At 58.9% G+C, this 26,331-nt stretch overlaps 13 protein-coding genes across 13 annotated transcripts; 5 read left to right on the forward strand and 8 right to left on the reverse strand.

Annotated features, from left to right (window-relative positions):
• Nucleotides 1–521: 521 nt before the first annotated feature.
• On the reverse strand, nucleotides 522–1,909 carry BDZ90DRAFT_1030 (hypothetical protein). Its single transcript, XM_025503164.1, has one exon. The coding sequence runs from the start codon at nucleotides 1,794–1,796 to the stop codon at nucleotides 873–875; it is 924 nt and encodes a 307-aa protein (XP_025364535.1). The 5' UTR covers nucleotides 1,797–1,909; the 3' UTR covers nucleotides 522–872.
• On the reverse strand, nucleotides 1,910–3,222 carry BDZ90DRAFT_1012 (hypothetical protein). The gene is made up of 2 exons (XM_025503155.1): nucleotides 2,735–3,222; nucleotides 1,910–2,666 (listed from the first exon to the last, which is right to left on the reverse strand). The coding sequence occupies exons 1-2, from the start codon at nucleotides 3,042–3,044 to the stop codon at nucleotides 2,023–2,025; spliced, it is 954 nt and encodes a 317-aa protein (XP_025364536.1). The 5' UTR covers nucleotides 3,045–3,222; the 3' UTR covers nucleotides 1,910–2,022.
• BDZ90DRAFT_1017 (hypothetical protein) lies at nucleotides 3,151–3,856 on the reverse strand. Its single transcript, XM_025503156.1, has 2 exons — nucleotides 3,415–3,856; nucleotides 3,151–3,353 (listed from the first exon to the last, which is right to left on the reverse strand). Exons 1-2 carry the CDS (start codon nucleotides 3,759–3,761, stop codon nucleotides 3,257–3,259), a joined length of 444 nt encoding a protein of 147 aa, XP_025364537.1. The 5' UTR covers nucleotides 3,762–3,856; the 3' UTR covers nucleotides 3,151–3,256.
• A 345-nt stretch (nucleotides 3,857–4,201) lies between these two features.
• On the forward strand, nucleotides 4,202–6,426 carry BDZ90DRAFT_228971 (putative platelet-activating factor acetylhydrolase ib alpha subunit). The gene is made up of 6 exons (XM_025504864.1): nucleotides 4,202–4,423; nucleotides 4,496–4,658; nucleotides 4,733–4,773; nucleotides 4,866–5,128; nucleotides 5,205–5,237; nucleotides 5,323–6,426. Exons 1-6 carry the CDS (start codon nucleotides 4,386–4,388, stop codon nucleotides 6,144–6,146), a joined length of 1,362 nt encoding a protein of 453 aa, XP_025364538.1. The 5' UTR covers nucleotides 4,202–4,385; the 3' UTR covers nucleotides 6,147–6,426.
• BDZ90DRAFT_1057 (hypothetical protein) lies at nucleotides 6,283–7,403 on the reverse strand. The gene is made up of 2 exons (XM_025503181.1): nucleotides 6,555–7,403; nucleotides 6,283–6,461 (listed from the first exon to the last, which is right to left on the reverse strand). Exons 1-2 carry the CDS (start codon nucleotides 7,333–7,335, stop codon nucleotides 6,439–6,441), a joined length of 804 nt encoding a protein of 267 aa, XP_025364539.1. The 5' UTR covers nucleotides 7,336–7,403; the 3' UTR covers nucleotides 6,283–6,438.
• A 257-nt stretch (nucleotides 7,404–7,660) lies between these two features.
• Nucleotides 7,661–9,247, forward strand: BDZ90DRAFT_228972 (alpha/beta-hydrolase). The gene is made up of 2 exons (XM_025504865.1): nucleotides 7,661–7,784; nucleotides 7,859–9,247. The coding sequence occupies exons 1-2, from the start codon at nucleotides 7,686–7,688 to the stop codon at nucleotides 9,152–9,154; spliced, it is 1,395 nt and encodes a 464-aa protein (XP_025364540.1). The 5' UTR covers nucleotides 7,661–7,685; the 3' UTR covers nucleotides 9,155–9,247.
• Nucleotides 9,248–9,349: 102 nt separating this feature from the next.
• Nucleotides 9,350–13,228, reverse strand: BDZ90DRAFT_272606 (hypothetical protein; the record flags this gene model as incomplete). The annotated part of the gene is made up of 1 exon (XM_025508774.1): nucleotides 9,350–13,228. One exon carries the CDS (start codon nucleotides 13,226–13,228, stop codon nucleotides 9,350–9,352), a length of 3,879 nt encoding a protein of 1,292 aa, XP_025364541.1.
• A 744-nt stretch (nucleotides 13,229–13,972) lies between these two features.
• On the forward strand, nucleotides 13,973–15,276 carry BDZ90DRAFT_272607 (Metallo-hydrolase/oxidoreductase; the record flags this gene model as incomplete). The annotated part of the gene is made up of 2 exons (XM_025508775.1): nucleotides 13,973–14,941; nucleotides 15,053–15,276. The coding sequence occupies exons 1-2, from the start codon at nucleotides 14,050–14,052 to the stop codon at nucleotides 15,274–15,276; spliced, it is 1,116 nt and encodes a 371-aa protein (XP_025364542.1). The 5' UTR covers nucleotides 13,973–14,049.
• An 83-nt stretch (nucleotides 15,277–15,359) lies between these two features.
• Nucleotides 15,360–15,962, reverse strand: BDZ90DRAFT_257045 (hypothetical protein; the record flags this gene model as incomplete). The annotated part of the gene is made up of 1 exon (XM_025507911.1): nucleotides 15,360–15,962. The coding sequence occupies one exon, from the start codon at nucleotides 15,960–15,962 to the stop codon at nucleotides 15,360–15,362; it is 603 nt and encodes a 200-aa protein (XP_025364543.1).
• Nucleotides 15,963–16,138: 176 nt separating this feature from the next.
• On the forward strand, nucleotides 16,139–18,326 carry BDZ90DRAFT_228976 (hypothetical protein). The gene has a single exon (XM_025504866.1). The coding sequence runs from the start codon at nucleotides 16,179–16,181 to the stop codon at nucleotides 18,246–18,248; it is 2,070 nt and encodes a 689-aa protein (XP_025364544.1). The 5' UTR covers nucleotides 16,139–16,178; the 3' UTR covers nucleotides 18,249–18,326.
• Nucleotides 18,281–19,844, reverse strand: BDZ90DRAFT_1194 (hypothetical protein). Its single transcript, XM_025503278.1, has one exon. The coding sequence runs from the start codon at nucleotides 19,800–19,802 to the stop codon at nucleotides 18,312–18,314; it is 1,491 nt and encodes a 496-aa protein (XP_025364545.1). The 5' UTR covers nucleotides 19,803–19,844; the 3' UTR covers nucleotides 18,281–18,311.
• Nucleotides 19,845–20,003: 159 nt separating this feature from the next.
• BDZ90DRAFT_276450 (P-loop containing nucleoside triphosphate hydrolase protein) lies at nucleotides 20,004–25,246 on the forward strand (the record flags this gene model as incomplete). Its single annotated transcript, XM_025508930.1, has 5 exons — nucleotides 20,004–20,508; nucleotides 20,614–20,948; nucleotides 21,016–21,187; nucleotides 21,255–21,493; nucleotides 21,555–25,246. The coding sequence occupies 5 exons, from the start codon at nucleotides 20,004–20,006 to the stop codon at nucleotides 25,152–25,154; spliced, it is 4,851 nt and encodes a 1,616-aa protein (XP_025364546.1). The 3' UTR covers nucleotides 25,155–25,246.
• BDZ90DRAFT_1212 (hypothetical protein) lies at nucleotides 25,211–26,331 on the reverse strand. Its single transcript, XM_025503291.1, has 2 exons — nucleotides 25,497–26,331; nucleotides 25,211–25,432 (listed from the first exon to the last, which is right to left on the reverse strand). Exons 1-2 carry the CDS (start codon nucleotides 25,910–25,912, stop codon nucleotides 25,267–25,269), a joined length of 582 nt encoding a protein of 193 aa, XP_025364547.1. The 5' UTR covers nucleotides 25,913–26,331; the 3' UTR covers nucleotides 25,211–25,266.

Here is a 26,331-nt window from a genome sequence, read left to right on the forward strand (position 1 = left end):
AGCTTGCGTTGCTGAACAGGTGGCTTCGGTGGCGGCGTGGGAGGCCCCTTCTCGGGCTGGCCCATACCCTCGTGGTAGCTGCGTTGCGACTCACGGTACGACTTCAGCCTGGCGCGGTCGCTTTTGATCTGGTCGACGACCTCGGTCTCGATTTGCCTCAGGCGCTGCATGTGCGAGCTCTTGCGAAGTGAAATAAGATTCTTCACTATGGATCCCGCTTCTGGCGGAGCGAAGCGATACTGACCGAGCCAGCTGGCTTGCTCCTCCTTTGTGGGCTTATAAGGGGCGCCTGCTGGAGCTCAGCCGTATAGCTCGGTAACAGCATCCACGAGCTCAGAGCGGAATCGGTCTTGTCCGCCTTTGCTCTCGTCACCGAGCTTCGCGCCACGCTGGTCATTTGACTTCCGACGCTTGGGAGGGCTAGCCTGGTCCTCTTTGCCGTGCTGGCCGTCACTATTGCTGTTGGAGCGACGCTCTCCGAGAGTCTTGCCGGGTAGATTCCAGGCTAATTGAAGTCGTTTGAAGTCTCCTACAGTGCTGTTCTGAAGGACTTTTGCCTCCTCTGACTCCCCGTCCTCCAAGACTGACACGAACTTACGGCCGATTGACCCCTTCTGCGTGGTTCCACGTTTCTTGGCCGCAACACCAGCTGACGATGCGCGCGTTGATGTATTCTCCTTGCAATCAACGTCGCTTGATGTGGTGGGACTTCCTGCCCCGTGACCGCCTGTAGAGCTACCGGTGTCAGGCCTAGCCTCGGCGAAGACAATCTCTCGAAGGAAGGGTGCGAAGCGACGGGCGGTGATTTCGGCAGGCTCCAAGGCAGCGCGGCGAGTGTCGAAGCGGACTGCTCCACCCAGGGTCAAAGCAGGTCAATGATCCTTTTGCTTGAAGCTCTGAGTTGGTGCGCTCCACTTACTGTGTGAGAGTCGAGCCCTCCAGTATGCCGTCCGCCCACTTCCAGCACGGCACTCTTCGAGCTCCTCAAAAGGAAAGGGTAGACCCGTATCCTCCGACTTGGTATTGACGCCGACCATGTGAAGGCGAGACAGATTCTCTCGCGCGAGCCATTTCCGAATGACTTTGATGTAAGGAGGCGGTCGATTGTAGCCCATCTCTTCTTCCTCATCGCTGTCTTCGAAGTCGCTGAAATCGTAGAATTTTGCCTCCGAGGAGCCATCAACGACGATAGTCAGGTCGCAGGGATGCAGCTGAAGAGCACAGGTCTTGACACAGGCATGTGTTTCAGTCTCCTTTGCGCCGAGACTGAGGGTACGTAGAGAGATAACAATGTTGAAAGCTCCAATCTCTGGGTCCTTGACGATGAAATCATGGTCGAAGAACCAGTCATCATGATTGACATTTATGACGGCCCAATCTGCGTGCTCGCAGCAAAATCTGTGCCACTTGCTCGGATCGTAGTCGTGCATCTCGAGGTAAAGATGCATGAGACTGTAGTGAGGCATATCTGGTTTCGAGAGCAAGCGCTTAGTGCCTAGTCGCTTGTACATGGCGAGGATGGCGGGACTGAGATTGGGATTTTCATTCTTTAGAGCATTCTTCCTGCGGAGCAGCGGCTTGTGAAACATTGTCGAGAAGAATCTGGTGGTTTGATTCATGGATCGCAAGACTGCAGTGGACCATCGCTCCTCGGCGGTGATCTTGCACACCTCGCGCGAGACGAGAGCGAAGCTGACTGCAGTGGGCGTGTCGTGTAGAGCCGCCATCTTGAAGACAGTCTCCAGGACCTCTTTGGGGAGTCGCAGTGAAGAAGACATGGGCTTATCGCCCTCCATCTTGAAGAGTCAAAGAGGAGGCGAGAATGCTGGAGCAGAGAAGGTTGGTAAAGAGGTAAGGGGGCAGGGAACGAAAGGAAAGCGAGGCGGCGCGTCGGGCGGCCATGCTCAAGGCGGACCGTGCGTGGGCTAGCGAGCTCGACTTCAGGCAAGAGAGATGAAATGGAAATCGGGCCCGAACTGTGATAGCCTCTCCCTCACCTCTTGCCTTCGGACCATCCTGCGTTCACGTCCAAGCCCCCGAACCACCCTGCGCACGGTTCAAGAACAAAGCGAGTCTGGCGTCTGCACTTATAGCAGCCTGAGCCCCGCCGAGCTTCACCACTGTAGCCGGCGCTCGAATGGCGTACCTCAGCTTTCTTCCAGCAAAAGCGGCCCCGCCGGGACGCTGGCGCACTTTGGCTGCCATTGCCTTCTCGATGTTCGCTAGCCGATCGAGGTCGTTGCCCACTTCATTACGCAGAACTTCGTCGACCATGTCTCCGGCACCCGGCTTCACGAAGCGATACTGCTCGAGCCAGTCTGTCCCGTCTGCATTCGACGCCCCAGCTGGAGCCCACCCGTACCCTTCCGTGATTCTCTCGACAAGCTCAGAGCGAAGCGGCTCTGTTTCGCCGTTCCAGGTAAAGTGCACCCGCTTGAACTGCCCCACGCCCATGTCACGGAGTACCTCTGCCGCCATCGAGTCATCGCCCATCACGGAGATAAAGGGCCCTTGAACGGTACCGTTGGCGTTCCCAGTGACCGTGCTAAGCTCCATGCCGCTGCTGCCGCTATCGCCGGCGAAGCAGACTTCGCGCAAGAAAGGGAGCATGTGGCCAGCGAGTACTACGGCGGGCTTGTATGCGTACTCTGTCGTGTCATAGCGTACTGAGAGACGGGACTTCCTGCGTGAGCACACTGTCAGCACCTCGTTCTATCTCCCGCAGCTCACTCACTGTGCGTAATCAACCAGGGCTTTTCATCTTTCCAGATCCGCTCATGATTGGGACCCGGCTGACCGAGCTGTAATGTGCTTCCCGCACGAAAGTTTTGGAAGAAGGTAGGCATGCCTAGGCCAGTGATGGGAGACTGTGAGTTGATGCCGACACCGTGAATGCGCTGTAGGCCAGGACGAGCGAGCCAATCGGGGAGGAAGTCCGCGTACGTTGAACATGACAATGGTGAGCTCCCGTGCAAAGACAAAGATTGGATGCCCGCGGATTCTCGAAAAATAGATTGACTCTGAAGGTCCAAGACTGAGGACATCGAGGCGGAGTGTGATGCTCATGCCATTGTAGCTTTCGACGGGCGTCCAACTGCACTGGGAAGAGGTTTCGGGGACTTCGTAGCAATAGTCGAGCAGCTCGCCGACGAAGCTATGCCAGATCGTCTCATTGTAATCGCTGAGCTCCATGTACAGATTGCGAAGAAGAGTTGTAGCTTTGTCTGGCCTGGAAAGGAGCGGATTTTTGCCCAGATCATTGAGAATGCGATGCATTGGACTGGTCTTGATTTGCTGTCGGGTGGGCGACTTCTTCGACGGCGAATGGATCAGAGTGACGAAAAAGCGCATGGCTTGTGTCATGTCTTTGAGTACCGCTGTTCCCCATCTTCCCTCCGCAGTCAGGCGACTAACCTCTTTGGAAGTGAGGGCGAGGGCCCGGGCCGTAGGTGGATGGCCAGTGGCCGCGAGTTGCAGGATGGTCTCTGCGATGTCGACAGGGAGCAATGACCATACGCTGACGGGAGAGGTCGTTGTTGCCATCTTGATGCTGGCGAGGAGTGATGGAAAGATGGGAAGCAAGATAGGTGAGAGGCTGGCCCACGCGCGTTGAGGCGGCCCGCTTTCCGGCTTCGGCTCAATGGCAAGAAACGAGCCAAGCAGAAGGGCAAGAGGTGACGAGCTTCATTCAACAGACATGCGATGACTGACATCTGGCATGAGATGCAACGAATAGTTGAGATATGCGGTTTTGACGCCATTGAGAGCACTGCGAACCGTCTACACTGTTCTTCTCGACTTGCTGTCGATCGATAGCGATTGCAGAGGGCGGCTGGGGGATGGTGACGATGAAGCGCTTAAGCTGCTTCACACTGCGCAGCAGGTCGTCTGCGCTCAGCAGCTTCACGTGGCAGAGCTGCGCAGATGGTAGGCCTGGGCTTTCTCCCCATGATCATCTCCCTTGCTCTTTGACAAGCTTCAGGTGCGAGGAGGACCGAAAAGCACCCGATGTAAGACGGCGGCGATGCAGGATTGCAAAACGCGAGATGGATGGCTCGTGCTCATCCAAGCCTTGCCGCGCTTCCGCGTCTCACACCTCGACTGTGAGACGAGCTCGTCTCGGCCTCGTCAGGGCTCTCAGTGGAAAGGGCGGCGGCCGGATCTCGCTGAGGCGGGCGGGCGGTCCATTCGCAACTTCTCTCTCCGTCCCCGCATCTACCAATTCACAACAACCGAGCAAGCTGCCATCGTACTCCTCATCATCATTTCTGCTTTTGCAGCATACGGCCGCCGCATCATCAAAGGCAGAGGGGCCGAGCAGCCTTGAAACCTGAGCTCGCTGGCCTCTCTGTGAAACAAGGCGCAGCTGCGACGACTCCATCGCCATGTCCAGTTCTCTGACGGAGCGGCAGAAGGATGAGCTGTAGGTGCCCTACTTGACCGCATATACGCACCGTCATGCTGATGATCATCGCTTTATCGTGCCCGCTCGCAGCCACAAGTCCCTCCTTGACTACTGCAAAACACAAGGCTTCACCGCAACCTTTGAAGCATTGCAGCAGGAGGCTGGCCAGGAGGGCTTCGTCTCGGATCCCAAGGCAAAGTATGCGGGCCTGCTGGAGAAGAAGTGGACGAGTGTGATCAGACTGCAGAAGAAGGTGAGGCGCAGAGATGAGGGGGGCTAAACGGCGTGCTGATGGACAGCATATACTCCCTCTTACCGCACTCTCAGATCATGGAACTCGAGCAACGCAATGCACAGTTGACAGAAGAGTGAGTTGATTCGCAGCAAAGAGGAGGGGGCGTCAGGAGGTCCAAGCGCTCATCGCCCAACCTTATATGCCCTTCACTCATCACTCTCACAGACTAGCGACCGCTCCCACCTCTCGCCGATCAGCCTCGCAAAACGACTGGCTTCCCCGCAATCCTCCTCGGCATGTGCTGCAGGGCCATCGTGGTCCTGTAGCCAAGGTGGCTTTCCACCCGCTGTTCAACCAGATCGCGAGCTGCTCAGAGGATACGACGATCAAGATCTGGGATTGGGAGACGGGCGATTTTGAGAGGACGTTGAAGGGGCATACGAAGCCGGTGATGGACGTGGACTTTGACTCGAGGGGACGGTTGTTAGGTGAGTGAGGGCGGACCGAGGGTGAGCTCCGCCTCTGTCCTATTTGCTGACCCCCGTCCGTCTATTTGCCGCGCAGCCTCATGCTCGTCAGACATGAGTATCAAGATCTGTGAGTCTGCCAATCTCGTCCCTTCCAGCATCGTAGCCCGCCGCTCACCCTCATCCCTCCCCTCACGCCCTCCGCTCACGCACAGGGGACTCCGACAAGCAATGGGCCTGCACGTCCACATTCCACGGTCATGACCATACAGTCTCCTCCATCCGCTTCCTCCCCGGCGACGACTACGTAGTCTCCGGCTCCCGCGACAAGTCCATCAGGATCTTCGAGCTCGCAACAGGCTACTGCACAAAGACCTTGGCGGGGCACAACGACTGGGTGCGCTGCGTCCAGCCATCGAGCGATGGGCGTCTGCTAGCGAGCTGCGGGAATGACCAGACGGGCAGAATATGGGATAGAGCGACTGGCGAGACAAAGGTGGAGCTTAGAGGCCACGAACATGTAGTGGAATGCCTGGCATTCGCGCCCCTCGCTGCGTACCCCGCTATTCGCGAGCTGGGCGACATTAAGCCGGCAAAACCGGATAATACGACGCCAGGGCTCTACGTCGCGACGGGGGGAAGGGATAAAGTGATCAAGATCTGGGACTCTTCCAACGGCGCCTGCCTGCGTACCCTCGTCGGGCACGACAACTGGATTCGCGGGATAGTCTGGTCGCCCAATGGCAAGTACCTACTGTCAGTCAGCGACGACAAGACGCTGCGGGTGTGGGATCTAGGCGCGGGTGGGGGAAGGTGTAGTAAGACGATCGATGCGCATGGCCACTTCGTCACTTCGATCGCATGGGCGAGGGCGAAAGCTGGCGGTGAAGCTGCAGAGCCTAGGCCGGATAGTGGGCCGAGTGGGGGAGCGCCGTCCAAGATCAACGGTACGTCAGGAGGTGCAGAAGCGGGGGGAAAGACGGTCAATGCGGTGGTGACTACGTGCGTGGATATGACCATCAAGGTGTGGACGCCGTAGTGTGGGCGGAGAGAGTGGACAAGACATCGCTATACCCCCTCGGTGCCGCACCTGTGGCATGTAGATGCCTCCCGGACCCTTTTTCGTCTTCCAATCCTTACGGCTTACTCTACCGCCTCCCTCTGGGCGCCTTTACCCACTCGACCCTCGACGTGCGTGCTCGCACTGTCGATGAGCTGGCCTCTCCCACCTACACACTCTTTCGTCTTCTCACCGGCCTCTCATCCCACGCTCTCTTCTAGATATCAATGCGAGTGTACCTCATTGCAAGGCATGTCTGCGTATTTGCATCCTACACGTTTGCCACCTCTCGCCCTCAACGTCTTATAGGCTTCCACATCTGGAACTCGTACTTAACCCCCTTCTCCTCAACTACGCCCTGCCCCACCCCTTCGATATCTGAATTGCCCAACCATTCGCAAAGCTCAGTGGACCCGCACTTCTCCCACTCTGCGACGTTGAGGGGCTGCTGCTGCTGCTTATCTTCACCGCCAGTCGCAGCTGGATCGGCCTCCGAGCCAGCGATGCTGGCATCGTCCTGAATTTGTTGCTTGGTGCGATACTCCGGCAGAAAGACGTCGCAATCAAAATTGGGCGACACGAGACGGGTGATGAGGAGACGATCTAGCTTGGCTGGCGTGGCTGAGGAGGAATGGGAGGAAGAGGGACCAAGCTCCTTCATCGCTTGAGCGTACAGCTGTGCTCCTCCAATGAGGAAGACCCTCCCTGCATCTGCGATGTCCTTTGATTGTACATGCTCCAGCGCAGCCTGCAACGATGCAACGCAGTAGCTTCCTTTCCCCTCTTCGATGCCCAATTCCTCCTCGCGCTTCTTGTCCCCCGCTGTACGGCTGACCACGTAGTTGACTCGCCCCTTGAGCGGGCGAAATTTGGGCGGAATGCTTTCCCATGTATTGCGACCCATTATGACCACATTTTGCGCTGTGTTTCCAGTGGACAAGGCACCAGTCGAGGGGAAGGAGGAGGAGGGGGAGGAGGCTGAGGATGAAGAAGGGCCGGGGACATGGCTCGTCGCCTTGCGGAAGTAGGCCATCTCTTTTGATAGGGACCAGGGGAGGCCCCCGGCCTTGCCTAGGCCATTTGTGGGGCTGAGTGCCGCGATGAGGGTCAGGGATAGAGGGCTGCGAGGTGACATTGCTGTTGATGAGCTGGCGTCTGCGGTAGTCATTGTCAGGAGAGATGGGATGAGAGGTGGAGAAGAAGTGCAAGGCAACTAGGGAAAGTCGCGTCGCCCGCATCTCATTTTGTCCATCGTGCATCTCGCGCCCATTTCGAGGGCGGACAGAGGACCGGAAGACGCGGCTCACGATTCCACTTTCGGCCGCCGTGGAGGGCTTTGACTCCACTTTCCTTTCCCACGAGAGCCGACCCCGCATTCCTTTCCTTCATTTGTTCTTCTCACAATAGCCCATCACCATGCCCCGTGTACCGTACTGTTACCCGCCACCCGGCTCATCGCCCATCGCCGACGCTATTCGCGCTCGACGTGGGGAGAGGGGCCTCACGCCACTCGACGGGATGCTCCTCAACGCAGCGCCGATTGCAGAAGGGTGGAACAAGTTGCTGGGAGCTGTCAGGACTGGTAGTAGCTTGCAAGACGACGTGAGAGAAATCATGGTTGGTATATCGCAATGCCAACCTGTGTCAAGCCTTTTCGCTGCCATCTACCTTCGCCGCCTCCTCGCCCGCAGATCCTCCGCGTAGCAGCACGTAACCGCGCCTCCTTTGAATGGATCCACCACGAGCCCGTAGCACGCAAGGCTGGCGTGACGACTGAGCAGCTCACGCGCATTGGAGATGTTAGCAAGACGTCATCTTCCTCCCTCACTGCGGCCGGTAAGGGTCAACTCTCCCCTCTCCAGGCTGCGGCCACTGTATACGCCGACAAGATGACGTCCAGTGTCAAGGTTGACGAAGCGACTTTCGAATCTCTCAAGCACGAGCTGGGAAAGGTGGCAGGGACAGAAGGTGAGAAGCTCAATCAGCTGCTAGTAGAAGCTACAGGCACGACTGCGGTGTACAACATGGTGTCCCGCTTCCTTGTTGCGCTGGATGTCGACGACCGTGCCAACGAGCCTGTGCCCGTACCTGGCCTTCCTCCCTCCCTCTCCTCCTCCTCCTCCAGCTCGACCCCTCAACAAGACCTCGGTCCGGCCACAGGTCGCATCGTGACGCGCGACGGGCTCACTCTGGCCACGCGCACCCACTTCCACTCAATGAAGGCCCCCTGGCTCCTCCTCATCAACAGCCTAATCACCAACGTCTCCATGTGGGACTCGGTAGTCCCTCTTCTCGCCTCGCGCTACAACATCCTCTGCTACGATCAGCGAGGGCATGGCAGCTCCGCCATCCCCGATCAGCCCTGCACGGTCGAACAGCTGGCAGACGATGCGGCCGACGTTCTCTCCGCCTTGGGCATCGACAAGGCCAAAGCCGTCATCGGCGTTTCGCAGGGTGGGGCCACGGCGCTCAGCTTTGCGATTAGCCACCCAGAGAGAACGGAGTGCATCATCGCCAACGACACGCAAGCCGCTAGTCCTGAAGCAAACTTCCATGCCTGGGAGGATAGGATCGCCCTGGCGAAACGGGAGGGGATGGAGGCTATCGCGAAGGCCACGGTCGCGCGATGGTACGGCGAGGAGGAGGCTGGTGATGAGGAGGAACAGAAAGCGAGGGAAAAAGCGCACGCCATGATTGTTTCGACGGAGTTGCGAGGCTTTGAACAAGGAGCGAGGGCGTTACAGAAGTACGACTTGCTTCAGGCGGGATTGCTCGAGGCAATAGCGAAGAAGCCTACCCTCCTCATCGCGGGCGAAAAGGATGGGGCCCTCCCTAAAGGGCTAGCTGCTTTGGCTGAAAAGGTCAAGGAGGCGCAAAGTGGGGCAACGGTGGCTTTCCAGGCCATCGAAGGGGCATCACATCTGCCTATGCTCGACAGGCCAGAGAAATGGTGTGACGTCGTCTTGCGCTTTCTCGAATCTCAATAAGGCGTGAGCCAACCTCTTGTCCTCCCTCCTCTCTGTACGTTATTCTCCTCCCTTGTCTGTAGCGGCGAGCCTGAACAAGCAAAAGCGAGCGGGGCAATCGTACGCGGCATGATGAATAGAGTAGATGTAGCAAAAAATACAGGAAGAGTAGCACCGTACCTTCATTTGATCGATCGATCCGTCGCACCCGCCTGCCTACTTCCTCTTGCCAGACGTGGAGATCTTCTTCGGTAATGAGCTCGACGACCCCAAACTCGACGGCGTAGGAGATGAGCCGGGCCGGGACGTCGGTGGCGATGAGGAGGGGAGCAAGGAGCCAGGCAAAGAGATTGGGGTCGCAGTAGCCTTGCCGCTGCTGGAGAAGGGGTCGAGCCCACCTGTTGAGCGTGGTGCGTTGCTAAGCGGAACTTTGCTTGTTGTAGTAGTGGTGGATGAGGAGGATGAAAGGCTGCTGCTCTTCGGCAGTGAGGAGGCAGTGCTGGAGGCGAGGTTGTCCGTCTTGTTGGACTCGGTAGGCGGAGCAAATGTGAAGGCAGGGGCTTTCGTAGACGCGAAGCTGAAGCTGTTCGTTGCCGCCTTGGGAGCTGTTGAAGCGGCAGACGACTCTTTACTCGCCCATGACGTAGCGGCCACAGTCTTGCTGATGGCGTTGGCTTCCTCACGCTTCTGACTTGACGTAGCCGAGACGCCAGCCAGATCCATCGGTGCAGCGGCAGTGGCAGTCGTCGCTTTCGTTGCCCCAGCAGTAGCCGTCGTGGCCGTTGTGGACCCAACCTTGCGCGAGAAGCTCGGCAACTTCTCGCCCTTGACAGCTCCACTTCCAGCCTCCTCGTCCATGGTCATGTGCCCGACCAAGAAGTCGTCCGACGCCTTCTCTTTCGGCCCCTTCACTCGGGTAGCGGTCTGTCCCGCACCTCTCCTCGCCACTCCTCTCCCTCCAAACTCCTCATCGGGAAACGAGTCCCATCCAGCGCTGTCGCCCTGCACGTCTTCCTGTTCCCCTCTTGCAGCCTGCCAATCATCCTCCTCCCCTTCTCCATCGCCGTCACCACCCCACCTCTTCCCGCCATGCTGCTCATCATGATCACTCCCTGCAGTAGGCGGCGTATCAGAAGAAGAGAAAGTACCCGTCCCATCCTCCTCAATCGAAGAAGCACCTCGCGCAGCCATGCTCCCATTCGGGCTCGGCTGAGCATTGCGCGCGTCAGCGAAGAGGTAGGCATCATACGAGACGTCCTCGTCGAAGCTGATGGACGGTAATGGGGACCCGGCTTCTCCTCGTAGCGGGCTACCCACTCTCTGCCCACGCTGTCGCTGTCGTGCAGCATTCGCCGCCCCAATAGCAGCACTCCCAGCCCTCTGTCCAAGCCGGACCGGGATGCTCATCCCGTCAGCAGCAGCCGTCCGCCAATTGGGGCGGCGGGCTGGTTGACCTTGTGGGAAGGAGGGGATGCGATGCGAGGGGGAGGAGGGGTAGCCCGGCCAGGAGGGGGAAGGTGGGGAAAGGTGTCGCTCGCTTGGAGACATGGCGCTTGCGAGTCCAGCGTCGAAGCTATCGCCCGTGATCTGGACCGTCTCGCACACGTCGAGGGCACGGGTGGCGGCGCGACAGATGTCCATCAGCGTGGGCTCGGCCCTCATTGTCACCCCTTTTGGGTGAACAAAAGCGCTGAAGTGCATCTGGTGCGAGAAGTACAGTGGGGTGGGCATTGCGCGTGGGCCGCGCGGGTAGGTGTGGACTTCTGCTAAGGAGACCCAGCCGCGGGATGGAGAAACAGCTGAGGTTGGGCGAGGCTGCTTGCTAGGAGGCGTGGAGGCAAGAAGAGCAGGCGCAGGTCGTACCTCCGGCGCGTCGTGTACGCGCGCTAGGCTGGTCCAAATGGCGACCGCACGACATTGTCCTCTTGGCATCTCTGCGCGAGGAGTCGATGCTGCTTGCTGACCTCGCGACGCCACAGTTTGATTTCCCTTCTCCTCCGTCGTCCCCACGCTCTGCCGTCTCATCATCGCCGTGAGGCCAGACATGCCGCTTGACGCCGCTGCAACCATTGCTGCTGTTGCAGACGAGGTGACACCTACTCCGACGAGGCTGGAGGGATGAGGGCCGACCCGGCTCAGCGTCAGTGCCGATATGCGGGGATGGAAGGTGAGAATGTCCAGGAACGATGGTGAAAAGGCGCTGTTGTCTTCACCGCTGCTGGTGAGCTTGACGTGTGAGGTGAAGCAGGCCACAGGAGGGGCAATGAGTGAATCCGAGCCGTGGTGTGTATCTTCCTCCTGACGGGGCGCAGAAGGTCTTGCCGTCCTTGCGTAGCTAGTGAGAGTCGCTCCGAGGGGCTTGGCTCTCGGCCCATGAAGCGGTCCGAGCCTATAGATATGCACTGACCCTCTCATTGTCAGCACGCCTATACAGCGCTCATTGGGAGACCACAGCACATCAGAAACCTGTGCCGGTGTGACACCGCGCAGTAGCTTAAGGCGGTGCAGCACCGAGGGCGGCTGGGTGGCCGCGCTGCCTCGCATGCAAGCAGGACGGGATCGTATCTCGTAGACATGAAAGGCGTGCCCAAGCACGTCGGCCACGAAGATCAACGAACCGCTGCTGCTCAGCCTCACCGCTGAAGTATTCTCGCTGCTACTCCTGAAGGAGGCAATGAGCGGAAGAGAGGGAGAGAGCTCGACGACTCGGATGGTCGTAGCGTCGAGGGACTGGCTTGTCGCGGACGGTGACTGGCCGTTTGCAGACCGACGTTGTAATACCAGGCTGGGTGAGGGAGATGTCTGCAGGACTGGAGATGGCGACCCCTGTTCAACGTGAGCGGCCGAAGACTTCGTTCCACCCTGAACGTAATTGCTACCCCACTCGCTCACACTCTTGACCCCGCTTAACAGTCCACCGCCCATCTTCCTCGCCACGTCGCCCGCGTGTGCTCCCATCTCGATAGCCGCAGCGCGCATCTGCTCTGTTGTCATCTTCGCAGACTCAACACCAGGACTAAAGACTGGCGCGTGGGTGCCGCTGGGGGCTCTTCGAGCCTCAGCGTTGCTCACGAGGACATTAGTGCTGCGATCCTGCTGAGTGCTTGCGTATGCTAGGAGTCGACCGGAGAGGTGGAACGGCGGAGGTGTTGCGCCTGAGGTAGAGGAGCTGCTCACGTCCGTTATGGCTTCGCCGAGACAGGGCCGTAGCGTTACAGCATCGAGTATATGGATTGCGGGTGGCTGCGACTGGCCGATGGCGAGGTGACTGGACGTAAGCTGCATAGAGGCGGACGCAGGCGTCGTTGCCGTTGGGTTCGCGCTGGCGACCGCGGGTAACACGCTTGATGTGTCGACCACTTGAGAGTCCAGCGAGCAGGTCGAGAGGACATACGTCGATCCAGTCCCCTCCGTGACAATAAGCAACCGTGGTTGCTTGCCCTCGAGACACTGAACGCGAGCGCAGAGGACACGTCCAGCTACTCGATCGCCTGGCAGGAGTATCTGCTGAAAGTTGATGACCTCGGCGAGCTGTCCATCCTCCTCGAGGCAGTAGACTTGCAGACCGCCCGTGACGTACGCAATGATGAGAGCGCGACGAGCAGGTAGTCGGTCCCACGAAGCCCAGGAGACGCCCTCACTGCTGGGGATTCTCTCATCTAGCGCAGACAGCTGCTCAACAAAGATGTCATCATGTACAGCCGCCTCTGGTCGCCTGCCTCCCATAGCCTCGAAAATAGGGCTTGGTGAGGTACTGAGTGCCGGCATGGCGTCCGGCTGGCTCTGATGCCCAACTCTGGCTGCGGCTGCAGAGCTCAGCGACGTAAGACCAGACGCGATGCTAGTCGAGGCATGGCGCGATATGCTGGAGATTGTGGAGGCGATCGCTTCGGTCACAGGACGCTCCTTGGCCTTTGTGGGCGTGATCTTGCGTCCATCATGGCGATTGAGTGCACTGCTGCTGGAGCTAGCTGGAGCGCGTTTGAGGGATGGTTGGCGAGAGGCTCGGTGCTTGTCCGCGGGATTGAGGCTGGGTGGTGATGGAGACACTGGGTGAATTGGCGTTGTTGGTGGTGAGGAGGCGCCCTCGGGCATAGCAAGCGCGAAAGGGACCACGAAAAGATGAGAGATGGCTTGAAGATGACTGCTGTGTTGGTGCTACTAGGCCAATGTACGCTGGCTCAGTGGCGTCGATTCAGGGGGGGCAGTCTTGTTGCGCGTGGTGTTGGTGGATGGGCGGGCGAGATGGGCGTGGTAATTCAATACAGCTCGTGGATCGAGTCGTGGGTGAGACTCGAGGGCTAGATGGATGTGCTTTCAGGAGCTCGTCGGGCGGTGCAATGACGCGACTTTGTTTGGTGCGGATGCCTTTGAGTTTAACGCGATGGTGATGATGATAGTAGTACGGATGGACGTTGTACAGCTTATGCGAGGCAGTGGGTATCGTTCGTCTGTTGTAATAAGGAGCAGTTCAATGGCAGTTGAAGACGGTGGTGATGAGCAGTTTTGTTGATGATTGGTCTGGTAAAGTAACTGAGAGCAGCTCGGCGAGGAGGCCGTCGATGGATGGATGGCTTTGATTGATTGCGTGGTGGACGGACAGAGAGAGGCTCAAGGCGGCGGCGGGTGACGCCTGCGACTGATCCCACACAACCCTGACTCGAAAGCAAACACACTGCTCTCCTGCTGCGACTGAGCGTGATCATGCAGGGCGGGCGGCGAGCTAGGCCATCGATTCGCGCACAAGCCACGGCCATTTTTCGCGGCTCCAGCCGGACCGGATGAACAAGCCGTCGATGACGGACCAAAGACGAGTGCCGGTGAGCTGCGCAGCTTTATGAGCGATTCACCTCAGTACCTCTTGCTCGCTCACAGCCATCCTCTCGACACTCATCAAGAGCAAAGCACGGCGGCTCATGGCCGAATCTCTCGTCGAGCTTCCCGATGTAGCGCGCCTCTCCCCGCGAGTGGTGCGCCTCCTCGGCCAAAATCCGGGCAAGTTCACGCTCCAGGGGACCAACACCTACCTCATCTCCCCTCTCGAATCATCGTCATCGCAGCCAATTCCGACTATCCTCGTTGATACGGCAGAAGGAGATGAAGACTACCTGAAGCTCTTCGAAGACACCCTGGCTAAGCCGCCTAAGCGTCACATCTCCCATGTCCTCCTCACTCATTGGCACCATGATCACGTGGCTGGATTGGCGCCCGTGCTAGAGACGCTCGCAAAAGCGCAACCGTCCTTACCGCCGCCGTTGGTCTGCAAACTTCCGAATAGTGAACAAGACGGCGACATCGAGTCATCTATTTCTCACCTCTCCGCTGGAACCCATTTCACGGCCCCCGCGTCTTCCTCTTCGTCACGCATCCTCACCCACCTGCGACACTCTCAATCGCTTGCGATAGGCGACGATACCTCGCTACAATGTCTACACACCCCAGGACATACCACGGATCATCTTTCTCTTCTTCTCTCCTCGAGTCAACATGACCCCGTCTTCTTCAGCGGCGACAATGTTCTCGGGCAGGGCACGTCCGTCTTCGAGGACCTGGCCGCATACATTTCCAGCCTCAATAGAACACTCGACGTTCTCCCGGCTTCAGGACCAGCACGAATTTTTCCTGCTCACGGACCGGTCATCGAGGATGGGCGCAAGGCTGTTGAAGGCTACATCGAGCATCGCTTGCAGAGGGAGAAGCAGGTGGTTGAACTGATGAAAGAGAGCAGCCCGACAGGACAAAAGGAGGATGGAAGCGGCATGCCAAGATGGGGCGTGATGCAGCTGGTCGAAAAGCTATACGCTTCATGTGAGTACAAATCAACGTTCACCTCTCCTCGCCTCGCCCTTCCGGTTTTGCTCACGAGCGCTAACTCCTTCACGCCCTCTTTTCCTGTCTGCATTCCCGCGCCCCACAAAGACCCTCAATCCCTCTACCCAGCCGCAGCTCGCGGCCTCTTCCTCCATCTGCATAAGCTGGGCACAGAGCAGCGCGTGCTGTGCCATGGAGAGCATGCTGGGCCTGACGGTGCTCCACCGCCCGTAGCCCCGCTCAAGACCGAGTATATGGAACTCGAATGGTCGTTGACCGAGCACGAGGCCGAGGCGGGTGCGAGAGCAAGCCCAAACGGGGGCAGGCTGTGAAACAGCAGCGCCACATGGAGCCCTGATGTAGCATAGCTGGGTATCGTTGCTAATGAATGCAAGTGCTGGCGTCGCAGCAGCGTTTATGCAAAGGCCACGCGCTTCTTCTTCGGTGCGGCTGCCTTGATTGGCGCTCCCTTCACTTTGCGTGATGACGAGGACGAGGACGCTAGGGCGGGCACGAGCATCTTCTTCTGCGCCTTGAGCTCCGGACTTGCGGCGGCGATTACCTCCTCCTCGGCCTCATCGTTGTCAGATGGCTCCTCCTCTGCCTCTTCACCCGCCTTGACACCACTTTTCGCCGCTCGCCTCCTCTCCTTTCTCTCCCTAGCTTTTACCCTCGCCTTCTCCTTCAGCTCAGCCCTAATTGCACTCTTACTCCTCGCTGCCCCCGTGGCGGCGCCCACCTCAGTCTTTCTATTCGCAGCTTTGCGCTTTTTCTCCTGGCCCGCAGCCGCCTGCTGCTTCTTTGCCTTAATCACCTCCTTGCTGTGCTTTGAGCGTTGGCGATCACGATCTTCTACTGAGGAGCCGGCGGATGTGGCGAGAGCGAGGAGGTGCGAGAGACCTTGCGATTCGGAGAAGATTTTGGGTTTGCGGCCAGACCCCTTCTTCGAGGGTGGTGCTGCGGTCGAGGAGGGACCTGAGTCAGAGGCCTGCTGTTGCATGTGTGATGTCGCCGTCATGATGGAAGGCACAGGAAGAGGATGATGAGGCGATCAGTGGAAATGAGGATGAGGAAGGGAGAGAAATTTGAGCTCGGCCAGCCTCTCTCCGATTTCGCGCCTCTCTGTCCGCCCATTCGCCCATCCGCCTGGCCTGTCCGTCTGCGACGGAGCTGTTTGCTTGCTTCCATTCCTTCCCCCTCATCACCGTCACCTCTTGTCTCGACCCTTGTACCCATGTACGGTCGTCCGCCGCCGCAACAATGGCAGGCGAACCCCAACAACCCCAATTTGGCGCCTGTAGGGCCTAGAGGCGGCATCGGCTCTGGCCCACCACCTGTCAATGGTCTCCCTCCAGGACCACCTCCCCCAGGCGTCGGCCCAGCCGTTGCCTCTGGCCCCAATGCCAGCCCAAACGCATCTACAACAGTCTTTGTAGGCTCCATCACCGCCGGTATATCGGATAACATGCTCACCCAGCTGCTCAATACATGCGGTTCCCTTCTCACTCTCAAACGCATCTCCCCCGCCTTCGGCTTCGCAACCTTCGACCATCCCGAAGCGGTCATGCGGGCCATCGACCTTCTCAATGGGCTCGAGCTACCCGTACCTGGTGGAAGTGAGGGAGTGGCCGCAAAGAAGCTGCTGGTCAAGGCAGACGAGAAGACGAAGGCTTTTGTGGAGCAGTACAAGGTCGAGAGAGGCGAGGGCCGGGAGGAACATGAGGAGCAGCGCGATGGTGCGGGTAAAGACGGCATTGCCTCTTTCATCGCCACCTTACAGCGACCCGACGTCCTCACGCTCTTTCCCGACGCTGCTGGTGCATCATCCTCATCTCGACCCGGCGGAGGCAGCGGGGTGGCCGCCCACCTGAAGGACCTTCCGCCCGAGGACCTGCCAGAGGAGCACCGCAATAGCGTTTTGAGCGAGATCGACAAGTTCAGACAGGCGAGCGCTGCGAGGGAGGACGAAAAGAGGAGGAGAGAGAGGGTACTGGAGAGGGAAAGGATGGGAGCGCCTACAGGACCGCGCGACACCAGCTCCCCGATGGGCTCCAGCGGTCTTGGTGGGAGTGGGGGTACGAGGGACCCCCAATCATTCAATCATGGAGCGCCAGGATTTGTTCGCTCATCGACCGACATCAATGGAGCAGCAGCGGAACAGCGACGTCGCGAGGACATGGACCCAGAGGAGGCAGACGAGGCGGAGGAGCAACGTCGTCTCTCTTCGAAGCACGCAGAGGAGGCTCGCCGAGCAGAGGAGGCTTTGGCCAAGCATGCCCAGCAGGAGCGAGCGCGACTCGATCACTGGACTCGAATCATTGATGATGGCAAACGCGAGGCTGAGCGAAGGGCAAGCAGAGCAGAGCATATGGCGCAGCGGCTGCGCTGCGATCCCCCTGCGTCGGACGGCGCAGGATCTTCAGGGTGGGACGATGAGCACGAGCGCCAGCGCGATCCCTTCTATATCGACCGCAGGCGATGGAGGCACGCTCGCTCTGTTGCCTTACGCAGGGAGCAGGAGGACGACCTAGCTGATGAGCGACGCGAGGCTGTAGAGCTTGAGCGTGCCAGGCAGGAGGAGGAGAGGGCTCGGATCAGGAGAGAGGAGGAGGAAAAGAAGCTGAGAGAGGAGCAGCGTAAGGCTGGAGTGCTCCTTGGGGCTGAAGGAGAGCATAAGCCGTTGAAATTGAAGAACGCGACAGGGGTCAGCGGTGCGGCGGGGCCTTCGTCAAGCACGACAACAGGGGCCACAGGTGGCAGTACGGCAGCAACAGGCGCTCCAGTCTTCTCCTCCGCCCTTGGCGAGGACGATGAAGAAGGTGCTGAGGGATCATCACGCGCTCGCAAGAATATGGCTCACCTGCTTGACGACTTGCCGCCTACCAACGGCGCCTCGGCTCAGGACGACGCATCGACTAAAGAGCGTCGCCTCGCGATCCGCGCATCGCTGGACGAGGTGGATCGACTGGACCTCTTCTCATCACGCGGCCCTTCATCAGACACAAAGATCCTCTGGTCTTACCTCTCCCTCCCCTCCCTCTCCGCCTTCGTCGGCAAGCTGGTAAGGGAGACGGTGGGCGAGGCGGTGCCGGAGTTGGAGGAGGTCGTCATTGAGCGACTCACGCAATTCCAGCAAAAGAAGGCGGGTGCTGGAGAGGGAGATGCGCGGGACGGTGCTCAGCTGGCCAGAGATATTGGGGAGGCTGTGGAGCCCGTTCTGGCAGATGAGGCTGGAGCCTTTACGGAGAGGCTGTGGAGATGGTTGGTTGAGGAGACGCAGATTGCGGGCGGGCAGAGAAGGTAAGATGGAGCGAACTTGGTATTGGAGACAGAATACAACATAATCACCAGATGCACACGGCTCAGCTTAGCCTAAGATACGACTCTTCCACCCACTCTTGCGCTGCTTGCTCTCCGTCGTGTCTACCACAGCGCCGTCGTCGCCGCTTGCCGCGCCTTCGCCCCTCTCGCTGTCATCATTTCCCGCTGGTCCCTGAGCATGCTGATCTGAGGCGCTGCCAGCTAAATCCTCAACGCGCTCCGACTCGTCCAGAGTGCGTTGCCCAACAGGAGGACGAGCACGATGTTGCGGTGGCGGAGGAAGGGGAGCGCTGCGCTCTGGAGGCTGCTGCTGCTGCTGCTGCTGCTGAGTCTGCCTCTGCTCCTCAGAGGCGGGCGGTAGAGGCGGCGGCTGTCTCATGCGCAATCTGTCCTCGTCTTCCTTGCTGATGCTCGACAAGCTTTGCAGAGGTGGCGCATCGCTAGTCTCGCTCGATGCCGCTCCCGGTGTCCGTGGCTGCTGCGTTGTGCTTGCAGCGATGCTGGGCGTGCCCGTTGAGGCCGTGGAAAGGCTGCGCGGCGATGTGACGAGCGGTGGCAGAGTAGAAGTGCTCCCTTCTGCGGCCATCATCCGCCTTCTGGTCTCGCTGCCTGCGTTAGCATCCTGCGGCGAAGCGACAATCGTACTCGAGATGATGAAGCCGTCGAAGGGCTGGAAGGTAGTGACGGCCGCCGAGCTTGCGCTTCCCAGCGTCGTGACCGCTACGCTGGCTGTTGCTGAGCCGCTTTGAGCCAAAGAGGCATCATCCACGCCAAATGAAACCATCGCTTTGCCTTCGTCAGCAGCGGCAGACGCCCCCTGTCCTGCTTCGCTGCTTTCTGCCGCACCACTCCGAGCTGCAGTCCTCTTCCTCATCTCCTCTCTCTCCCTCTTCAACTCTTCCTCGAGCTCCTTCGTCTGCGCCTTCTCTTTTCTCTTCTCTTCAGTCTTTGCTCTGCTTTCTTCCCTTCTCCTCTCAATGTTCTGCCCAGCGGTCGCGCATCCCCTCTGCACCCCTTGACCCGCTCCTTTCAACCCAGAGAAGGCAGCCTTGTTCGCCGCCTTCTGATTACGCGGATTCGTGATGGCTTCGCCAATCTTATTCTGGGACATGGACACGAGCTCGACTATGGCGTCGATCTGTGAGTCCCCCAGAAAAGGGCCGCCGACGATGTTGAGTGCTGATTCGACGAGCGTCGGCAGGAGCGAGGTTTCCGCAATCGCTTTGCGCATCCAGGCGTTGCGTTTGCCCAGCTTGACAGATTCGGAGTCGCTTGCTCGCTCCCCGTAGATACCTGTCGGGTCTGACGAGGCTTCAGAGGATGCAGCCTGGGGTTCTCGAAGGACTGCACGACTGAGCTTGAGTTCTACATCCCGGTAGGTGATGACGTCCAGAGCACCAGAGGCATGGAGGTGCTGGAGGGAGGATCGTGTCTGCTCCAGGAGGAATTGTGCGTGACTAGGTTCGCTGGCCTTGGAGGAGGGACGAGGCGCTGTAGGCAGGGGTGGCGGTGGAGCGCTTGCTGTTGAGGCGGACATTCTGACGAATTATCGGAGTGGTTGAGATATGTTGAGGAGCATTGTGCTCGTACTCAGGGTCCAGTGTGGAGCTGCTGCACGACGCGACAACACGTGGCGACGGAAAGGGATGTGTTGCACTCAAGGCGCCCCCCCGGCTACGAGCGCTGAGCGGCTGAGCACCTTGCCATCTCACCATCTTCGAGCTGCAGGCGGTTTGGCATGGAGCAGCTCGAGCGCTTCAGGTTCGCACGGCGAGGCGTTGCAGAGCAGTCAGCAGAAGAACCTGCGGACTCGCCCTTCTCGTTCTCGCCGACTACCACCAATGCCAGTGTTCATCGTCAGCAATTTCGGGCGCCTGCTACACAGCCACTAGCATATACGAGCCAGGATCATGTCGCACCGTACCCGATAGGCTCCGGAGGCAACGTTGCGCCCTCGCACTACCATATGCAAGCCCTTGCTGGCAGTGACGCGCCGGCTCTGTCCATGAGCTATCACGACGAGCAGATTGCGCCCTCATCGCTGTATAGCTCTCCTACACCGCACGCATACGCTCAAGCTGCCTCGTCATCCTTGTCCAGTCCGCCTTCAAGGTCTCCTCTCGTGAAACCGCACCAGTTGCGATCTATGCAAACGTCAACGACAGGATCTCGTCCTGCATACAATCGTCCCTCGACCTCTCATGGCCTGAGGCAGCCAGCATCCTCTGTCTCCGTCACTCAAGGTTGGAAGCTTTGACATTCACTCTTCTCTCATTCTTGCTCCATCATGCGGTGATAGTATTCTGAACAAAAGTTTGCCGTGATTCTTCCCCTGATCTTCACTGCAGGCAACGCCCTTCAAGCTCGTCATGGCATCCCACTCACCAGAGTCTCCGAGCTTCCAGATCGTCTTCGAGTTGCATTCGGCTTCCCGCTCTTCAACGCCATTCAAAGCATATGTTTCGACGCGGTGTACAAGAGCGATGAGAACATTGCTGTCTCAGCTCCCACGGGCTCCGGCAAGACGGTTCTCTTTGAGCTCGCAATCATGCGGATGCTCACCGTTGGTGGCCCGGACTCAAAGGCAGTCTACGTTGCGCCGACAAAGGCTCTATGCGCCGAGAGAGCAAAAGACTGGATTGAACGGTTGCAGCCACTCGGCTGCCCAGTTGTCGAGCTCACGGTGAACGATCTTTGTGTCGACCCAAATCTTCCGTGGCTAGCCTCTGACCCCAACTCTTGCTGAACAGGGAGACACCGATCGAGCCGCATTCGCAGCCGCACGCAAATCAAGAGTCATCATCACGACGCCAGAGAAGTGGGACAGCCTCACTCGTAGCTGGCAGACCTACGCCAAGATTCTTGACCGTCTCGAGCTCTTTCTGGTGGACGAAGTGCACACATTGCACGAGAAAGAAAGAGGCGAGTGCACATGAAGCAAGTCCGCTTCGATGTGACGCTCACCCATTCTGATATCTTTGCGTCATAGGCGCTCGACTAGAGACCATCATCGCTCGCACACAGACTTTTGGCAAAGATGTCCGCTTCGTCGCCGTCTCAGCCACGGTTCCCAACCTCTGCGACATCGCGACTTGGCTTGGTGCTCGACGAGACAGCAACCATCAGCAACAACGCCGTGGCGCTCAGCTATTCGAATTCGGCGAGGAGTATCGCCCATGTCCACTCCACAAGCACGTTTACGGCTACCCGTCGAGAGGGGAAGAATGGGTGAGTCTTAGGCGAGACAAAGCAGGAAGCAGACTGCTCACATCCTTGCAATATCGTCCAGGGCTTTCAATCGTCACTCAACTCAAAGCTGCTTGGTGTGCTTCGCGACCACGCCCATGGCAAGCCCTCTCTCGTCTTCTGTCCTACGCGGAAAGCCACCGGCCAAGCAGCTCGAGCAATCAAGGAAGACTACGCCAAGCTAATCGCGTCCGAGTCGCCTCTACCGTGGTCGAAGCTGACAGGCATCGCCAACTACACTAATGCAGACCTACAAGGTCTCGCCGAATATGGCATTGCAGTTCACCACGCTGGCCTGCCCCTGGAAGACAGGCGCACAGTGTGCAAAGAATTTCTCGCGGGCCGCATCAACGCGCTGTGCTGCACTTCAACGCTAGCCATTGGCGTCAACCTCCCCGCCTACTGCGTCGTCATCCGTGGCACCAAACGCTATGAAGGCAGTGAATGGACAGAGCTGACGGATCTCGACCTGATCCAGATGCTCGGCCGTGCCGGTCGCCCAGCATTCGACACAGAAGGCACGGCCGTCATTCTCACTGAGCAGTCGAGGAAGCGCTACTACGAAGAGCTGGCGTCTGGCAAGATGACGATCGAGAGCACGCTCCACCTGAGCCTCGTAGAGATGATCAATTCGGAGATCGGGCTGCGTAATGGTAGGTGCACTGTGGAGCAGCTCATCGCGCTGTTGCGCAAGACCTTCCTATTTGTCAGGATGAAAGCGAACCCGCAGCACTACATGGCCGAGTGCGACACGAGGGGAGACCTCCCACCCGAGGAGACACTCGACATGCTCTGCCGCCAAGCGCTGGCAAAGCTTGAGAAGAACGAGCTCATTGCGCGCGGAGATGGGCAGCAGAATTCTCTCGCCCTTACCGAGCTGGGCGACATCCTGCTCAGGACCTGCGTGTCATTCGAGACGCTCCTCCTCCTCCTCAAGTTGCGCGCTGCTAAAGTCTCCGACTTGCTCTCCACCATCTCGCAAGCGCGAGAGTTCGCCGACCTCCGACTGCGCCAAGAGGAGAAACCTTTCTACTCCAGCCTACGCACCAATGCTGAGATCCGCTGCCCACCGGCAAAAGTGGTCAATGTGGCCGACAAGGTCAATCTCATCATCCAAGCCACCCTCGCAGGCGTGTCACTGCAGAGCGAAGCGAAGGCCAGTAACCTTTTCGAGGGATCATCGACCAATGCAACGGGAGACTTGACTGCCATCTTCAAGAATGCTCCACGCATTCTCCGCGCTGCCAGCGATGTGGCCATTGCAAAGATCGATGCGGTTACCCTACAAAGCAGTCTAGAGCTCGCACGCTCCTTGAATGGGAAAGCGTGGGACAATTCGGCCGTCGTGCTGCGCCAACTGGACAACATTGGAGAGAAGAGCATCAAGGTCCTTGCGAGCGCTGGCATCCACGACTACGGGGATGTGGCTCGCGCCCAACCTCACCGCCTCGAGCTGTTGCTCAAACGTAACCCGCCCTTCGGTCATCGACTTTGCGACGAAGCCGCCTCCCTACCAGAGCTGGAGATCACGATTGAGCAGCAGCTCAACATCGCACCGCGTGTGGACAAAGCAACGGGACTCGTCACGGTACCGGTCAATGTGGCCGTCTACGCAAAGCAATGCCCACGCAAAGGAGTGCAGCGTCGCTTCAAGTCGAAACGGGATGGGCAGCCTTACCACTTTACTGTGCTCACCATGACGTCGGACGGAGAGCAACTCATCGACTTTCGCAAGGCGCCGCTCAGGGGTCTGCTGGACCCAGAGACTGGGCAGGGAGGGGCTGCGCCTTTCCACCTCGAGTGTAAAGTGAGCAGGACCGATCAGAAGGTGATTGTGCTGGCTTCCTGTGAAGAGATCGCAGGGTCTCAGGCGAGGGCGGATCTTGAGCTGCAAGTGGACGCGGCCTTGTTTCCGGAGATAGTGATGGCAGAGGAGCGGCAGCGAGGCCACTCGATCGAGCTTGATGGGCTGGAGGACTGCTCGGAGCTGTTCCGTGACGAATTGAGCACAGCGGGTGGCAGTAATGAAGAGGCCAGCGACGAGGTGGAGCGCGATCTTTTGGCAAGGGATGCGGGCAGCAGCTCAAGTCATTCCCGGGTAAGCCAAGGCATACCAGCTCCCCCACCTAGCAAGTCGGGCCCGTATCCTGCCGCTTCGAGCAGCAAGAGTGCCCAGCTTGCGTCCTCACCGGACCAGACCGGCGTCACAGGTCACCAGCGCAGCCAAAATGACATCGATGGGCCTCAAAAGAAGCGCGCCCAGCCGCAGAGCCAAGCCAAAGGCAAGAAGAAAAAGCGTGCCATCTCTGCAGAAGAAGAGGCTGAGGTTATGGGCGGGCTGCAGCGTTTCATTCATAAGAGCCGACAAGCAGGCAGTGGCGTGCAGCATGTCTCGAACGCAAGCAAGGCGCGGGGTGAAGCCGCCGACGATGAAGAGATTCCTGCGGGTTCTCGACAGGTCGTGGCACCGGCGCTCACAGCTGCTGTGGCCAAGATCGCGAAGTCGCAAGCACGATCGCCTCGCCGATCCATTGCGGCCTCACCATCAGCCTCAAGTCGCCCCATCGCCTCTCAGCAAGCCAAGAAGCGCACCCAGGCCGCTACGCTGGCGCTGCATGATGGCAGCAACTCCGAGATTGACGAGCTCCTCTCACCTTCTTCGGCTTCTCCACCTTCAACACCTCCCTCACCTGGTCGCCTCCTCAAACCGCTCCCTCGTCGCTCACCAGCTAGGCAGACACGACGAGAAGACCTGGACATTGAGGCTGCACGGCGCGAAGCTGAGGCCGAACTTCAAGTTGAAGAGGCGAGGGATTGGAACAGAATGAGGCGAAGTGACGCCAGGAAGGGTGGATTGCGACGATTGGGAACAGGCCAAGTTGTGAATCAGTCACAAGCGCACCCCTCACAGGCCACTACGAGCATTGCCGACGCCGGTGCCAGGTCGACGGGTTCGGCTCTCGACGACGATGACAATGGTGACGTGAATCTGCACAGATCAAGCGAGGACTTCGACAATGAGATCGATTGGTCTTTGGTCGGCGATCACGGAGAGCAGCAGCGGTCCACTCTCAACAAGAATGCTCCGTTCAAAGCCAAAGCTCCAGCTCCCTCTACCGATGAGGACGACGCTGCTGCTGCCGCCAAGCAGCGTAGAGAGACAAGTAGGGCTCGACGACGCTTCTTGCGTTCGTCGTCGCCGTTGAGCAACGACGCTCCGGAGGGAAGGAGTGAGGGAGGGCTTGTTGAGAGTGAAGAGGAGGAGGGTGTTGAGTTGCCCTTGTGCGTCTTGGTGGATGGCGATGATGCTGCTTACGAAAGCGCAGAGCAAGGCCGGCGAGAAGAAGCCAGCAGTAGGCAGAGAGACAGCGCATCCAGCGAAGGCGGAACTCGGCAAGTAGCGAGCCGTCATGGGAAGGGCTCCTCACCTCCCTCGTCGTGCAGTATCGACCTTCCGGCGCATACTCTCGTCGACGATCATGGTGGTCGAACAGCGGTCCCTCAGAAGCAGCACCACCTTAGCTTGGCTGCCCTTGCTCAGTCGACGCCTGTGCCATCGTCCGCCTTCGCGGAGTCCAAGGCGATCGAGTTCGACGATAGTGAAGAGGCTTGGGATCGCTACCTTGAAGCGCATGTAGGGTAGTGGCAGAGATTTTGAAGAGATTTTCGATGGCTTTGACTTCTCTTTCGTTATCCACACTTCTCCATTGTATCCAATGAGATTGATGGCTACGTAGTGATTTGGCTGACCAGCATCACTTCTTACTGGAGCTCGCTGCTGCCCCTCCTGACCTGGAGGGGAAGTTCTTTGCCAAGATCTCTCTGGCCTTGCGTTTTCGCTCCTCTGCGTCTGCCATCTTCTGTTGGCCTTGGGTCACGGGTGCAGGTGCTGTGCAGTCGTGCGAGCGTGGCGCAATGTGGCTGCGGGTGGGCAAGGGGTGAGCAATAGAGCTGGAGGAGCAGCAGGAAGGGGCAGCTTGCTCACCTGGAACAGTAGAGCCCTTTACACCTCTCGCAGCTGGGCGCCTTGTGTTGTACCATCTCTCCACCACTCCTGACAGCCAATCCCGTCTTCCTCTCCTCCCCTCCGCCCACACTGCCCCCAACCACCAAGCTAAACCCTTTACATCCTCTCCTCTGACAGGGCAGCCTCCCCGTGCCCATCCCGCCTACACCTTCCCCTGTCTCCCCTCTCTGCCTCTGCGAGGTCCGCAGGATCCTCTTTGCCAACTCGCTCTCACTCAGCGTGCGAGAGGACTCCTTCGCTCCCGGAGCGGTACAGTCGTGCTGTGCAGGGAGGAAATGCGACTCGCAGAAGGCCTGACGACAGAAGGCGCACGAGAGGGGCAGAAAGGTGAGAGAGAGGCAGGTCGAGAGGTGACATGTTGTGCCGTGTTCCATGGCGGGGGCGATGATGTGATGGTGACGAGGTGAGGGAGAGAGGGGCGAGTATAAGCCAGCCAGTGGATAGTTGAGTCGGGACAAGCCTGGCGGAAGAAGGGACGGCAGGACGGGAGGAAAGAGACGATGCACGGACCGCAGGCAATGGAGAAGGATTGAGGCACCTCAATTGGAGCGATAGGCAGCCAGGAGCTCAGCAGGGAGCTCAATGACCTGATGCTCTCTCAGCAGAAGTAGGATTTTGAAAGTCTCTCAACATGACGGCAAGCCCCCTGTCCTGGCCATCGCGGCCGCCGCGCTTGCCATGATGGCGGCAACGGGCGACGTCTCAAGATTGAGGGACAGACGCGACGCGGGTCGACTCGTCGGGAGCGACGGAGCGTGGAGAAAGCGGGCCGCCGCCGTCGAGTTGATTGCAC

The sequence above is a fragment of the Jaminaea rosea genome (assembly GCF_003144245.1).
Source record: "Jaminaea rosea strain MCA 5214 unplaced genomic scaffold BDZ90scaffold_1, whole genome shotgun sequence".
NCBI classification, from domain to species: Eukaryota; Fungi; Basidiomycota; class Exobasidiomycetes; order Microstromatales; genus Jaminaea; species Jaminaea rosea.

What these genes read in the sequence shown, in the direction of transcription:
- BDZ90DRAFT_1057 (XM_025503181.1), bottom strand. Translation starts at nt 7,335, where the DNA reads ATGACTACCGCAGACGCCAGCTCATCAACAGCAATGTCACCTCGCAGC. An exon ending in TGAGCTTTGCGAATGGTTGG is followed by an intron (nt 6,462 to 6,554) that starts GCAATTCAGATA and finishes TAAGACGTTGAG; the next exon opens with GGCGAGAGGTGGCAAACGTG.
- BDZ90DRAFT_1212 (XM_025503291.1), bottom strand. Translation starts at nt 25,912, where the DNA reads ATGGAACACGGCACAACATGTCACCTCTCGACCTGCCTCTCTCTCACC. An exon ending in AAAGGGCTCTACTGTTCCAG is followed by an intron (nt 25,433 to 25,496) that starts GTGAGCAAGCTG and finishes GCCCACCCGCAG; the next exon opens with CCACATTGCGCCACGCTCGC.
- BDZ90DRAFT_228976 (XM_025504866.1), top strand. Translation starts at nt 16,179, where the DNA reads ATGTACGGTCGTCCGCCGCCGCAACAATGGCAGGCGAACCCCAACAAC.
- BDZ90DRAFT_228972 (XM_025504865.1), top strand. Translation starts at nt 7,686, where the DNA reads ATGCTCCTCAACGCAGCGCCGATTGCAGAAGGGTGGAACAAGTTGCTG. An exon ending in ACGACGTGAGAGAAATCATG is followed by an intron (nt 7,785 to 7,858) that starts GTTGGTATATCG and finishes CCTCGCCCGCAG; the next exon opens with ATCCTCCGCGTAGCAGCACG.
- BDZ90DRAFT_1030 (XM_025503164.1), bottom strand. Translation starts at nt 1,796, where the DNA reads ATGGAGGGCGATAAGCCCATGTCTTCTTCACTGCGACTCCCCAAAGAG.
- BDZ90DRAFT_1194 (XM_025503278.1), bottom strand. Translation starts at nt 19,802, where the DNA reads ATGTCCGCCTCAACAGCAAGCGCTCCACCGCCACCCCTGCCTACAGCG.
- BDZ90DRAFT_1017 (XM_025503156.1), bottom strand. Translation starts at nt 3,761, where the DNA reads ATGGCGTCAAAACCGCATATCTCAACTATTCGTTGCATCTCATGCCAG. An exon ending in TCGCCCTCACTTCCAAAGAG is followed by an intron (nt 3,354 to 3,414) that starts GTTAGTCGCCTG and finishes ACATGACACAAG; the next exon opens with CCATGCGCTTTTTCGTCACT.
- BDZ90DRAFT_228971 (XM_025504864.1), top strand. Translation starts at nt 4,386, where the DNA reads ATGTCCAGTTCTCTGACGGAGCGGCAGAAGGATGAGCT. An exon ending in TGATCAGACTGCAGAAGAAG is followed by an intron (nt 4,659 to 4,732) that starts GTGAGGCGCAGA and finishes CCGCACTCTCAG; the next exon opens with ATCATGGAACTCGAGCAACG. An exon ending in CTCGAGGGGACGGTTGTTAG is followed by an intron (nt 5,129 to 5,204) that starts GTGAGTGAGGGC and finishes TTTGCCGCGCAG; the next exon opens with CCTCATGCTCGTCAGACATG.
- BDZ90DRAFT_1012 (XM_025503155.1), bottom strand. Translation starts at nt 3,044, where the DNA reads ATGTCCTCAGTCTTGGACCTTCAGAGTCAATCTATTTTTCGAGAATCC. An exon ending in GCCCTGGTTGATTACGCACA is followed by an intron (nt 2,667 to 2,734) that starts GTGAGTGAGCTG and finishes CCCGTCTCTCAG; the next exon opens with TACGCTATGACACGACAGAG.